Below are 14,134 nucleotides of genomic sequence, written 5' to 3'. Positions count from 1 at the left end.
CTTCCTGAACTAAACACTAATTGCTAAAACAAACATTTCAGAAGCACTTTTCTAGTTGAAAAAACAAAAATCTATAATGCTGTTCAATAAACCCTAAATTCTTATCTAAATTTTGTGTTAAATCAACCAGGAAGATGTACAAATGTCACACAGTAGAAACCTGTCTTACATGGAATGCTAATTCTTTGGCAGAGACAGACCTTGTACTGCACGTCAACTCCACAAAAAAACCCACCAAACCACCGGTTTCTCACAGATGGATCAAGCCCCATCTTTCAACCTTTGCAGTTCTTATTAATTCATTTTAACTCCAGTATTCTCACCTCTCTTCTGTCCAGAGATTTACTTTCTGCTGTGCAGTCTGAGCAGTGTAGGAGAGTCTGTCACTGCCGTGCTGATGCTGCCTCTCTGGAGAGAGCTGCTGCCGCAGCAGCTCCAACTCACGCTCATACATCAGACGCTGCTCCTCAAGAGCACTCTGCTTCTCTTCCAAGTACTGTTTCTCCAAGATCTGGACCACATTTTGTACTGGATCTGAAAAAACCAAAACAACCAAAAAAAAAAGACCCAAACAAACAAACAAAACCCAACAAAAAACCCAAACCAAAATAACAAACAACCAAAAAAAAACCCCACAAAAAAAATGAAAACAAAACAAAATGCACCAACCAACCAAAAACCAAAAAACCCCAAACAAACAAAAAACAAAAATGGGGAGAAAAAGGAGAGAGAGAGAGAAAAAAAAAAAGACAACAAAAACAGAAAAGTGAGAAAATGCATGCTATTCCAGTATTACAGAACACTTACTATTTACTTCATAGCAGCAATTAACATAACCCAGAGGCTTTGTGAACACTAACTGGCCATTGCTTCCCAAGACAAAGGACAAAATAATAAATATTACATTAAATAAATAAATCCAGACAAGAAAAATAATATGGCATGCAGAGAGGCTAAAGGGATGGTTAAGACTCATCTACCGCATACTTCAATACCATGAAGCTGTATGTCAGAAGCAGAGAACAGTCTGTCTTGGAAGAGATCTTAAATGTCAAGTTGAAAACACCCTGCATGGGCAGGGACACCTCCCACTAGACCAGGGTGCTCGATGCCCCATCCAACCTGGCCTTGAACACTTCCAGGGAAGGGGCATCCACAGCTCCTCTGGGCAACCTGTGCCAATGTCTCACTGTCCTCACACTGAAGAATTTCTTCCTAATGTCTAACCTAAATCTATCCTCTTCCATCTTAAAACTGTTCCCCCTTACCCTGTTGCTAAATGGCCTTGTAAGAAGTCCCTCCCCTTTCCTGTAGGTCCTTTTCACGTACTAGAAAGCTACTATAGGGTCTCCTCAGAGCCTTCTCTTCTCCAGGCTGAACAACCTCAATTCTCTCAGCCTATCTTCACAGCAGAGATGCTCCAGCCCTCTCCTCATCTTTGTGGCCCTACTCTGAACTTGCTCCAAGACCTCCTTCCTGTGTTGGGGGCTCCAGAACTGGACCCCACTCCAGGTGGGGTCTCATAAGAGTGGAGCAGAAGGGGCGAAACACCTCCCATGACCTCCTGGCCACACTTCTTTTGAAGCAGCCCAGGATATGGTTGGCTTTCTGGGACAAAAGTGCACATTGGTGGTGAATGTTGAGCTTCCCATCAACCAACACCCCCAAGTTCTTAGGGAAACTAAGAGCTACTAAGAGCTACTCTTAATCTGTCTCCACTCAACCTGTAATTGTGTTTGGGATTGCTTTGTCTGGCTCAGGTGGAGGATCTTGCCCTTGGCCTTGTTGAATTTCATGAGGCTGGCACAGGCCCACCTCTCAAGCCTGCTCAAGTCCCTCTGGATAGCCTCCCTTCCCTCCAGTGCTGACCACACAGCACAGCTTGGTGTCATCAGAAAACTTGCTGCAGGTGCACTCAACCCCACTGTCCATGCTGCTGACAAAGCTGTTAAATGGTATGTCCCAGAAATGACCCTAGGAGGAACACCACTTCTTGCTGATCTCCACTTGGACATTGAGCTGTTGACCACAACTCTTCGAGTGCAACCATCAAGCCAATTCCTTAATCAAGGACCAAGAGGTCCACCCATCAAGTCCATGTCTCCTCAAGTTAAAGACAAGGATGTCATGTGGGACAGTGTCAAATGCTTTGCACAAATCCAGGTAGATGACATCAGTTGCTCTTCCCTTATCCAACAACACTAACACCATCTTAGAAGGCCACCAGATTTGTCAGGCATGATTTGCCATAAGTGCTGGCTGTCACCAATCACATCCTTATTATCCACGTGTGTTTAGCATAGCTTCCAGGAGGATCTCTTCAACAGTCTTGCTGGGCATAGAGGTGAGACTGACTGGCCTTTAATTCCTCAGATTTTCCTTTTCTCCCTTTGTAAAAATAGGGGTTATGTTTCCCCTTTCCCAGTCAGCGGAAACTTCACCAGGCCTTCTGGCATTTTCACTTTGTTGAGATGCATGGCTCCTGAGCTTGCAAGAGGTAATCCTTAAATATTAACCAGCTTTCTGGGGTCCTCATCCTTCCAGGGCTTTATCCCACGGTGCTCTACCAACTAAGTCTCTGAAGAAGCCAAAGTCTGCTCTTCTGAACTTCAGGGTAATGAGCTTGCTCTGTGCCCTCCTTGCTACTCTAAGGATCCTGACCTCCACTATTTCACTGTCAGAGCAGTCTAGACTGCCTTTTACCTTTATACCACAGCACAGTGCCTGTCCTCATTGGCTCCTCAATCACTCAGAGGAGGAAGTTATAACCAACACATTCCAGGAACCTCATGTATTGCTGACACACTACTGTACCCTCCTTCCAACAGATGCCAGGGTGACTGAAGTCCCCAGTGAGGACCTGGACTTGTGAACATGAGGCTACTCCTATCTGTCTATAAAGGGCCTCATCTGCTTTATCTTTCTGTACAGGTGGCCAGAATCCCAGTAGAAAAAAAATATAGATGAGAAAGGGAACAAATTAAAACAAATATGTGAAATACAAAGGAAGATTATATTAACCAGAGAAGGAAATTACTTAAGGAAATAAAAAGCAATTTACATTTTCCATTTTGGCAGAGATTGAAACACATGGGGGAGCACAGATGAAAATTGAGACAAACAAATTGTCTGACATGTCATACATCACACTGCACCAATGTGCTTCACAGCATTGAAGAAGACAAGATACGCTCTGGAGGAGACTTCTGCATTTAGCTTTACAAATCCCACATTTCATCTCAGTATCGACCCAGAACAAGTATCCATCTGGATACTCCATCCCAAAACAACTGCTTGTGTCAATCAGCTACAGTTAAATCTAAATTGCATTCAAATTAAAGAAACATTACTCTCTTTGTTCCTGCCAGACCATGCCTCTGAATGAACAATTTAGTGGAATAAGCTCCTTCTATACACTATGAGTATCTATCTACTGCATGTCTGTATGTATGTACATCTTCAAACTTAAATACAGAAGAAAAAAAAGAAAAAAAAAAAAGCGGTCTGCAAGAGAACCAGCTTGAGTCCAACCTAAATATCTGAGTGACAGCACATTACCTAACAGGTTGCTGATTCTGTATGATTCTGTACATAACAAGGAGAAGGGAGAGGAAGAAGTTCCATGGTTTGAGTGGTACAATATTAGGGGAAATAGCATTGCAGTGTTAGGACATTCCAGGATTTTCGAAAACAAAAAAACTTCAGCTTTAAAATATTTGTTTGAGATACCTCTTCCACTTTGAATATATAACAAAAAGAAAAAAAAAAAAAAAAGACTTGCTATGACTTTTAAGGATGTCAGTCTGTCACAAAGGAGGGAGAAAAATAGACCTAGATTTGATTACACTGCCCCGCTTTGGAACTTGAGGCGTGCTTTTCAAAAAAAAAAAAACAAACAAAAACCCAAAACATGTCAGTGTGATATAGTTACAAACCATCTTGCCTTCACTACCAAACCCATCCTGTGAGATTTTGCAGAAGTGTTCCTGATACTGTAATGCTTCAAGGAGAAAACAAACAAACAAAAAAAAACCAAACCAAACCAAACCAAACCAACCAACCAAAAAAAAAAAACAAAACAAAACAACAAAAAACAAGGAACTAAAAAAGGGGGGGCTACTGTAGCATGCAATAGAGGATTCACATTAAAGCTTCAGTGGAGTTCTCATCAGCACTGGTGTATGTTGCTCACCATGACATGCACACATGTACACACTCTGAAAAAAACCACGTCCCCTGTAACTTCAAAAACATTTGTAGCATCACTGTATTCAGCAATGTATAATAACTTACTCAGTACTAAAACTGAGATCAGTTTTGCTAAAGCTAAACCAACCCCCTGTCTGCAATTTTGACATACATGGATATTTAGGGAAGCCACTTCATAAAACAAATCCTTCCTATGATAAATGCCAGCAAAGCAAACAGGGTCTCCAGGATTCTGTTGTTACAATGGTCTTGTATTTGCCTCTCAGCATCCTCTTTGGAAATACTAAGATTGATGTAAAGCACATATTTTCTTTTTTTTTTTTCTCCCATCAGAAAACAAACAAGTTGCTACTGCAGCCCTAACCTTATCCATGGAAGAAATTACTGAATTCACACAAGGCATCATAAAATACCACCACAAGAGTGATTATAAAGCACAAAGTTAAAAATCAGTCAGTATAAATAGCAACCAAATAGCAAAACAATGATGCATGAAGTGTCTTAAAATAACAAGAAATATTACTTTTTAGTACATGACATTCTAGAAAGATGGTTAGCTATTTTTAGCTTTTAAACAGACAGTGCAACCAAAACAACTGACTGAATCAAATTCTTACAGTTTAGACTATAAACCAATTTATTCATGTTGATCTGCATCATTCTTCTCCTAGCTTCTCCAAATAATAGCAGAATTAGCTTCACATGCATAGGTTTTACTACAGAATCCCTAAAATAGTTTTAGTTGTGTGTAAGAATGGTTGAGAAATCAGGTATTACACAGAACAACGGGAAGAGGCATGGAAAAAATCAGTCCTCTCGTGTTTGCAAATACAGGAGACTTAATTAAAGGCTGGCTCATTAACATGAGACCTTCCAAAACTGCTTAAAGACCAGCTCCAAGTTCAGGGAACAGATTTCATCTCATGCACCTAGATTTAGAGGAGCACAACCACCATCAGATCGAATTAAACCATATAAAGTATTTGGAACAAGGTACAAGAATCTGGCCTAAAATTTCCCAGTTTAAACAAAATCCACAACTGTTTGGCATAAAAAAGGTAGGTTGTGACAGTATTGAAATATAAAAGGTAAATGTACACTTTCAGAATAGTCTTCAATTTAGCTTTTGGAGGAGTTTACACTGAAAAGCACCAGCATTTCACAGTGAAAAAGCAAAACGTGGTGTGAATTATAAACCACCTAATTAGGAGATGAAAAAATAAACAGTCGAGTTTCTTGCAATTCAAAAAGAATTACAATAGCATTTGAGTTGGCTTTAAACACAGTGTTCCCCAATTTTGGACTTCTCATGCAAAGTCCAATGAATTAGGGAAAATCCTACTGAATGCCCGCCAAATGCACAGCAAATTCCATAAAGTGTTAAAACTCCTGAGTCCTAATCCTTTACATATTTATACGACAGGAGTTCAATTGCCCTGACATGACCATTCATGATGATGATGTAGCTAACCCTCTGAAAATGTTAATATTCTAACACTGAGCCAGAAGAATGTACTTTCTCCACAAAGTGAGCAGCATTTATTACCTTGCGGCTATGTCACTTAATTCACACCTGGAATTTGGTAATCCTGTACCAACAATGCTGAATAAATTCCTTAAGATTTTAGTTAGGTGCATTCTTCTAAATGAGCTAGGAGAAGGTTATGACATAGACTGCTCTGCTAGGTTTTATCAAAATCCCTACCCTGAGCTCTAACAGTTTATTTTTTGCTTAAATGAGAAGCTGGATAACCTAATCACACTGTTTACTTAACCACTGCACCATATAGAAGGATAAAGTAAACTTCTTTGCTGTATTCTGTGTTTGACCAGCATCACAAATCAGCAGTAAAAAGCTGATCTGACAGAATCCCACAAAGAAAGTGAACACGCTGAATGGAGGAAAGAATCAGGATGTTTGCTTTACAGCTGTTTTCAAAGTTACACATTTTCCTCAGAGCTTCTTTGGAGCTGGATGCCGTATGTGACACTGCTTACATGTCATAAAAACAAATGTGTTAGTGCCCTGGAAAACCTAAGCTATTTATTTAAACAAGGCTACTGTTCTCAAACAGACCAAGGGGCAACAAAACCCCAAACAAAGGAAAATCAAAAGCTCTTAATTTGGGCTTTACCAAACCACTGATGTGAAAGAAAAATCCCAAACCCAAAGGCTATTAAATAAACACCTAATAAAAATTTTAAGATACCCTTTCATTCCCCTCTTCTATCTCCCCCCGAGAGCTTCTCCACAGAATATGGGTAAGAGAAGTAACTGTCTTCATTTATTTAATAATTTTTTCCTCCTTATCCATATTTATTTTTCATTTTAAGGAAGAACAGATAAATGTTATTGCAACAAAACTGCTTCCATTCTTACCCAACAAAGTGAAAGCCTGTCAGAAAAACTGTATTTTAGCTACACTGGTGAGAAGAACAAAACCTGGAAGCAATGCCAGGCTTTGAACCAAAAGATGAGCCTATGATCTTCACAGTCTCTTGTTTCATCAGTGTTTTATTATCACTTACCACTCCAACTCAGTTAAGCAACACCCGTGTGGGAGGGAGCAGAAGAGGCAAGAAGCAGAACAATTAGGTTATGATGTGTCTGAAACTGTGTGACACGTATGACTGCTACCATTTGCTGTGCATTAGGGAGGAAAGAGCTCTTATGAAACAGCAATGTCTGCATTGTTGTTGAGCAAAGACACAGAAAACAACCAAGACAAAAAGTGGCCTGGATCACACACAAAAATGACTACTGAACTAAAACAGAGACACTCGAAATATTGTAAAATATAATTTCTATCAGCTTGATAACAACACATGAAGACCAAAAAGACACACCCCCATTCATAGAACACTGACTCATTCTAGACTGCTATAGTTTAGTCAGATCTCTGGTTAGTGACAAACAGATCAAGCATCAATTAATGCTTTCAAATTTCTCCAGCAGTCTCATGCATGAGCCAATAGAGTTCAAAACCTTTGTCCCAGTTTTGGCACAGATATGGGATGGTCTGAGGCCTTAAGACAGGCAACAGAATCTTCACAAGGGATGACAACACTGAAGACCACCAGGATGGCAGATTCATCTGAAATTCTTCTCCTGGCATGAGTGAACCATAACGAGAGTATTTCTGTTATCAAACAGTACTTTCACATCAACTGAAATGACCCAACCCTGCAACTCATTCAAACAAGCAATCCTATTGAAATTTAACTGGAAAAAAGCCTGCAAACTATTGTAAGAGCATCAACCATTCAAAACCATCATGCTGTATTCAACAGCAAAACCGAGAAAGTTAGAATAAGAAGGAAATAAAGAAAAAAGTAAACACTGTATTTCAACAAGTAAAACACAGTAACCAATGGAAATAGTATCAAGATATGAAGAAAGGACAACAGAAAGCAATGGAACAATGTCTATTGTGTCTTCCTGGTAAGTGACAGAAATCCAAGGTATTTACGGCTCAGTTTTGTGTATAAAGCATTCAGTAGTTTACCAAAGTTTTTCATCATTTCTTCATATCACATTCTATGAACTATGATTTGCCTTCTGAAATCCATGTAAACACCACATTATTTTATATACGCTTATACCATTATTTTATATATACTGTGTTTTATTAAACTGTCCAAAAAGAGGCGTCACAATTGGTTTTAATAAAGATTAAATAAAATATTGAGAGAGATCAAATGTTAAAAAACACAGTAGCTGACATTTGACCACAGGTTTGTTAATATTCCAGTGCTTTTGTACTCAAGTTAAAACGGTGACAGAAATACTTGGTACAAGAGAAAGGATAAAATTAACTGAGTAGTATCTGGAGCACCCTTTTGTCTGCAGTAACAAGCAAAACCAAGAGATTAGTAGGACTCAGACAATGATTTGACAGGCATATGATTACAACTCAGCTGCATTATAAAGGACAGAATGTACAGATAAAATTGCTTGCTGGTGCAGAAACCAAATACTAATTTTTGTGTGTGTCTGTATTTATACCTAGGTACATATATTTTATATGTATATATATACCAAGACATTTCTGTAAAATATATTTTTCTGAAAATGCTCCAAAGACCCCTGGATCAAGTACACCACTTGTTTTACCAATAAAATATGTTTCATGCTGAATTTGTTAGATGATTCTAAAGCACACTTTCATCTGGCAGTTGCCTTACCATTACTATTCAGTGTCTTCATAATAACTTCCATTTGTGCAAACTCGTAGTTGTAGTCTGGTTCTGAAGAAGCCTCACTAGCTGCATCCAGATCATGTTCTCCTAATGAAGTTTCCTTCTCAAGGTCTTTCAGCCAATCTCGTCGTTTCCTCTTTGGTAAATTGATTCTGTGTAAAAATTAAAATTAATTTTCTAAAAAGTTTATGCAGAACAGGGAGGAAAGAAAAAAGAAGAAGAAAAAAAAAAAGAAGATAAGAAAAAAGAAGAAAAAAAAAGAAGAAAAAGAAGAAGAAAAAAAAGAAGAAAAAAAATGAAGAAAAAAAAAAAGAAAAAAAAAGAAGAAAAAAAAAGGAAAAAAAAGGAAAAAGAAAAAAGAAAAAAAAAAAAAAAAGAAGCCTGAACATACAAAGGCTGGAATGCAAATCTCAAGTATTACCTAAAAAAGTGGTTGTTTCCCCATAATATTCTATCGCCGTGCCATAACTGAGTGACAGAACATACCAGTGTACCATTTACACAGGATCTGGAAAAAGAAAATACAACTTCAGTGAAATCTTAAAAATAAAAGGTTCAAAGTAACAAGATCTACTACTTCTCTCACCTCCAGTGATTTCTATCAGATGGTTCACAAACCTATTATCTTCTTATTAAAGAATCAATCGGAAAGTTGCTGGTTTGATTTCTGTTGTCAGCATTAAACACAAAGCAACTTGCTCCTCCAGCTTTGGCTGGGACAAAGTTTCAGCAAACACACAGACAAGATTGCTTTTAGTTGCAGTTTTCTTTAAATGCCCATTTCTCAAACTGGGTCACTGCGTGCTGCTTATAAACACTTGGTTGCATGCAAATCCCACTAATAAAGCTCTCCAAGACAGAATTTTGTCAACACACTCTTCTAAAATATATTGTTAACATACTCAGCATTCAAGCGTAAGAAAAGATCCTTAGATCCAAGTTTCATTCTTTCAAGAAATGGAGTCTCTAATATTAATAAGGTTCTTTTTGTGAATATCTGGTATACCACTACATTTGCATTTATCACCACAAGTCTGAATCTCATCTGTTTGAAATTTTGTACTTTAGGCTAGAGAAGAAAAATGTAAATGCTAAGAGGTAGTTAACTGAAGGCAGAATGAGAGGCAGTATATTTAAAAGTGGTCTCTCAAACTTCTGTTTCTTATTCTTATACCAATCTATGTAATACTCAGTAATTCATATTTCAATCAAGCAGCATGACTATTAATTAGGACAAAGGTACTGCTTATCACAAGCCATTGGAGTTGAAGTGACAAAGGCATTTACAATTCTACACAAGACACCAGGGCGCCTAAAATGAAAAGTAATTAAAAAACAGAAGCAGAAAAAAAAGGTCAAACATGACTTCACTGCATATTTATTTGACACAGCATTAAAGATTTAGAAAATAATTGAAAGATCTCCAGATTTTTGGAACACCTCTTCCTCACAAAATACTGAGCTTTACAATAGGAACAACTCAAAAGGCACAATTTATTGTCCTTACTATCCCATTGCATGAGTCACAATAGCCAGAAGTATCTCAGCAACCCTATTAACCACCCAGGATTCCTACAGGCAATGGTCCTTCATTCCTGCTGAATACCTTCTTGTGATGGCTTATTTGGAGCCAAATCACTGACAGTCTGTTATGCTGCAGAGCGGGTTGGTGGGTGTGTGCACACGTGGGAAAACTGTGTGTTTTATTACAGAACAGCCTGAGTTGGAAGAGACCTTAAAAATTATCAAGTTCCAACCTCCCTGCATGGGCAGGGACACCTCCCACCACACCAGGTTGCCCCAAGCCCCATCCACCTGACCTTGAACACTTCCAGGGAGGGGGCATCCACAGCTTCCCTGGGCAGCCTGGGCCAGGGTCTCACCTCCCTCACACTGAAGAATTTCTTCCTGACATCTAACCTAAATCTACCTTCTTCCAGTTTAATGTCATTACTCTCATCCTGTCCCTACATGGTCTTGTGAAAAGTCCCTCCCCAGCTTTCTTGTAGGCCCCTTCATGTACTGAAGGCTGCTATAAGGTTTCCCTAGAGCTTTCCCTTCTCCAAACTGAACAGCCTCAACTCTCTCAGCCTGTTGCTGAATTTCACTTCTGAATACCTGTTTCAGTGACTTGTATTGAAGTTTATTGTTCAGAACATAAGGTACTTCTGTGGATGTAAAATAAAAATGCATTCAAGTTACCTTCTGGTAATGAAACACAAACACTTCACTGGAAGTGCTGCTGATCTTCCTTACCTTGCATTTTCTTTTGGTGTGAGTGTAACTTCCCCATCTAAGGCAATATCAATCTCACAGTGTTCTGGTTGGATTCCTATACCAAAGAGCTGTATATCCTGAGAGGTATCTGCACCAACTCTTGTATGCTCCTAGAAAGTAAGTTGTTACTATGAAATATGAAAAATATCACTGCTTATATAGCTAAGAAAAATTTAACTACAGCATAGACTGTACAATCTATATGTTCTCCTTTGCTAAGCACTCCTAGAGAGCAAAAATGGTGCCGCAGCAGCTTGGAAGACTGTAAAGGTCACACACAAAGCATTCTGCTCTGCACTTTATCTCCATACAGTGTTAGACAACACAAAATAAAGTGGCTGACAAAAATTCTGATTTTAAAATGTTCTCAGATCATGCCTACACACAAGCCATAAATGCAAACAGAGAAGAAAACCAGCCATGCCATATATGTAACAGAGGCCAACATGGATGGTAAAACAAGGTTCATAAACAGCTACATGGCAACTCAACTAAACAGACTAACCTCTACATAATTTCAAGCCATATTGTAAATAGTGCTGAAATACTTTGCTGCTGTTGGAGAAGCTGTGATTTTTTGTTACTTCAAATACAGAAGCTCTGTATTAGCCACTAAAGCAAAAAAAGTAGTTATAAAACCAGACCATAGTCTTCTATAACCTATTGATAAGGGACTCACATTTCCTTACAAACTTACTATTAGTTTTATATTTGACACTGTTTCACTTTGACATGAGACTATGTTAAACAGCATGTTGCAAAAGCTAGTAGCAACAGGAAAATATATTTCTGTAATTTTTTTAACAGCATGCCTTTTTCTTCTTTCTCTTCTTCTTAAACTTTTCTGTTATTGGAGGTTTTGTTTATTCTTACTGGCTACTAATAAAAAAAAAACAGCTTTATGATTAACTAATTTAAAGCAATATTTAAAGCAATTCTCACTTCACAAATGAAAAGCATCTAACACGATGCTCTCACTTCAAGATCAGGCCGAAAGGTAATTCTATTCGCATCCTGTCTGGAAAAGCCAGAATTTATCTCATGAATTAATCTCTGAATAACATATTGAGCCAGAAATTCAAACAATACACTGGTGTCCTCTCATTCTGTGTAAAACATCCTGTTCACATTCTTACCTTTAAATAGTAAACCAAAAGTTCATTGAGCGCAGGGTCTGCATTCAGGTTCACCAGGTAACACTTGTCATCTCCAACCTTGATACCTGAAGACTCAAGGGAAATTCCCATGCTCTCTAGTTGTCTTTGCCTCTCCTGCAGTCACAAAAATTGGTTAATCTTGCCTGCTGCACTATGTAGAGACCAAAACAGCAAATAAAAATGAAAGCAGAGCAGCCCAAGCTGAAAATGTCCATGCTAAACATGCGTTCTGTGTTATCTCTAGCAGAAACACCTGAATACACTGGTCAAGTACCATATGCCTAATAGAATTTACCTTTACACACCAACAATAAAAAAAAATCAGATTAATCCTCAAACACCTGCTTCTCCAAAGTGGGACTTCCTTACCTAAGCAGCCCTATTGATTTAATTAGAGCTACTTGTAACATAATGTGGCTTTGAACCTGTACATCAGTTAAAAGCTAGTCTCAGTTGCAATCACATTAAAGATAATCCTAAACACAGATAATTTAGAAAACAGCATGCCACAGTTGAAGTTTATTATTTTACAGTATTATTATTAATTCAGCTAAAATATCTACTTGATCACACATGTTTTGCTTTGCTGCAGTTTGGGGACTGAGGCTTTTTGTTTGGTTGGTTTAGTTTCCACTCTGCCTTTTTGTTCTTATTTATTTTTAAATTGAATTTAAATAATGGTTATACCAAAGCTTCTGGAACATTAGAACTAGAAAGGGCACCAAACAATACTTATTCTCCAAGCTATACATGGTGGAATTGATGGAAAAGTATACTTTAATCCAGAAGTCTTATTTTAAGTACAGTAATAATAAGCATTAGTGAATACATGTACAGATTTTCCTTCTCTGCTTAAGTCACTAGAGCAAAAGCTAAAACACCTCCTAAAATGCTTATCCCTTTGTAACTTTTCATTTCCTTAGTTACTTTAAGGGAAACACATCCAAGATCCCACTGTGATCTTACACATAAACAAACACATTTTGATGTTTTATTTTAAAATTAAACATCAGCTTTTGCCAACGACATCACAACACAGCTACACTTATTGCAATGAAATTCACACTGTAAAACAACAACAAAAAAAACCCAAAAATCAAAAAAACCAAACCAAAACAAAAAAAAACAAAAAAAAGAGCAGAATTAAGGAAACCCCAGAATTAAGGAAAAAAAAATTTAGAGGAATTTTAAATAGGTGGTGGGGAAGACATCACAACCTGCCAAAGCACATTAAGTGCTGACTTGCACTATTTGATTATTCTGGTCTTTCCTACTCAAATTTCTGAAATACCTGTGCAATTTCTTCTGTTTTCCTTAGCTTTTCTTCCCAGGTGACTGTCAGCTCTTTTATTAGTTTTTCAGATTCTTCCAATTTTTCCTTCAGTTCTGGTGCCTTCATGGCCTAGAACACAGAAATCAGCAAAAGCTTTCACAGCTGCTCTTCCTACTACATCAGCTTGCACGAGGTAACTGAACACAGTAACACAGGATGAAGTGCAACAAGTATAGATTTCAACTATACGTCCAGGTTTTTCACGGCAGAAGATTAAGAAACACATCACTTGCAAAGAAAGAGGACAGAATAATGGTAATGTGTCCTGATCTGATATTACTGAATATCTACATAGCTCCTCCTGAGGCTAATGGAAACAACAAAATCTCTGGGCCTGGCCACTGAAGCTTTAGCGTCCATGTAAAAATACCTGAACAGTTAAATACTCACAGGTCCAATTCTTTGAAGTTCAACTATGAAGTCTTTCTTCCAAATGTGGTAAAAAATACAAATTCCTCTTGATATTTTCCCTTCCACTCTAACTTTGTTCCTAGAGTTGCATTAAAGTTTTTACACTGACCCTGGTGATTACCTTCAAAGGAAGGCATGCTCTGGAACTAACTCAGGCTTCTCATTTCACAGTAGGAAATGAAAGCATAGGGCTCAAATACCTCTGGGGCCAAGTAATAATTCAAGAGGCTGGCCTATAACTCTAGATAACTGTTTTTAACAGAAGGTATAAGAGAAAAATCTTCTAAAAACATTATTAAGAATTTGGACACCTCACTGACTGTGTTCAGTCACAGTCTGCAAACATAATTAAGAACACTCTAGAATAATATTTTCTGATTTAAAATATGGGATTAGAACAGATTTTTATTTACAGAAAAAAAAGCTAATAGCTCCTTATTCTTAAAGCACATTTTTCCATTTCAGTCTGTAAGGATACATTCAAACAAGGCCCACTATTCCCAGGATGAATTTGAAATGTTTACATTTTTATGTAAATTTATCCTCA

At 37.9% G+C, this 14,134-nt stretch overlaps 1 protein-coding gene across 11 annotated transcripts in view; it reads right to left on the bottom strand.

The window, feature by feature from the left end:
* The window catches only part of KIF13A (kinesin family member 13A), a 108,852-nt gene that overhangs the window by 30,574 nt on the left and 64,144 nt on the right, over nucleotides 1-14,134 (bottom strand). For 6 of the 11 annotated variants that reach the window (XM_071736351.1, XM_071736344.1, XM_071736343.1 and 3 more), the window contains 7 exons: nucleotides 13,135-13,245; nucleotides 11,823-11,957; nucleotides 10,666-10,796; nucleotides 8,831-8,917; nucleotides 8,395-8,561; nucleotides 7,196-7,318; nucleotides 324-534 (listed from right to left, as the gene is read on the bottom strand). In XM_071736351.1, the coding sequence (XP_071592452.1) occupies nucleotides 324-534; nucleotides 7,196-7,318; nucleotides 8,395-8,561; nucleotides 8,831-8,917; nucleotides 10,666-10,796; nucleotides 11,823-11,957; nucleotides 13,135-13,245 (965 nt within the window). The remainder of the gene's footprint in view (nucleotides 1-323; nucleotides 535-7,195; nucleotides 7,319-8,394; nucleotides 8,562-8,830; nucleotides 8,918-10,665; nucleotides 10,797-11,822; nucleotides 11,958-13,134; nucleotides 13,246-14,134) is intronic. The other 5 variants (XM_071736354.1, XM_071736349.1, XM_071736348.1 and 2 more) reach the window with 1 other exon arrangement.

Source organism: Heliangelus exortis, chromosome 2 (assembly GCF_036169615.1).
Source record: "Heliangelus exortis chromosome 2, bHelExo1.hap1, whole genome shotgun sequence".
NCBI lineage: Eukaryota > Metazoa > Chordata > Aves > Apodiformes > Trochilidae > Heliangelus > Heliangelus exortis.
This window is presented reverse-complemented; position numbering and strand designations above follow the sequence as displayed.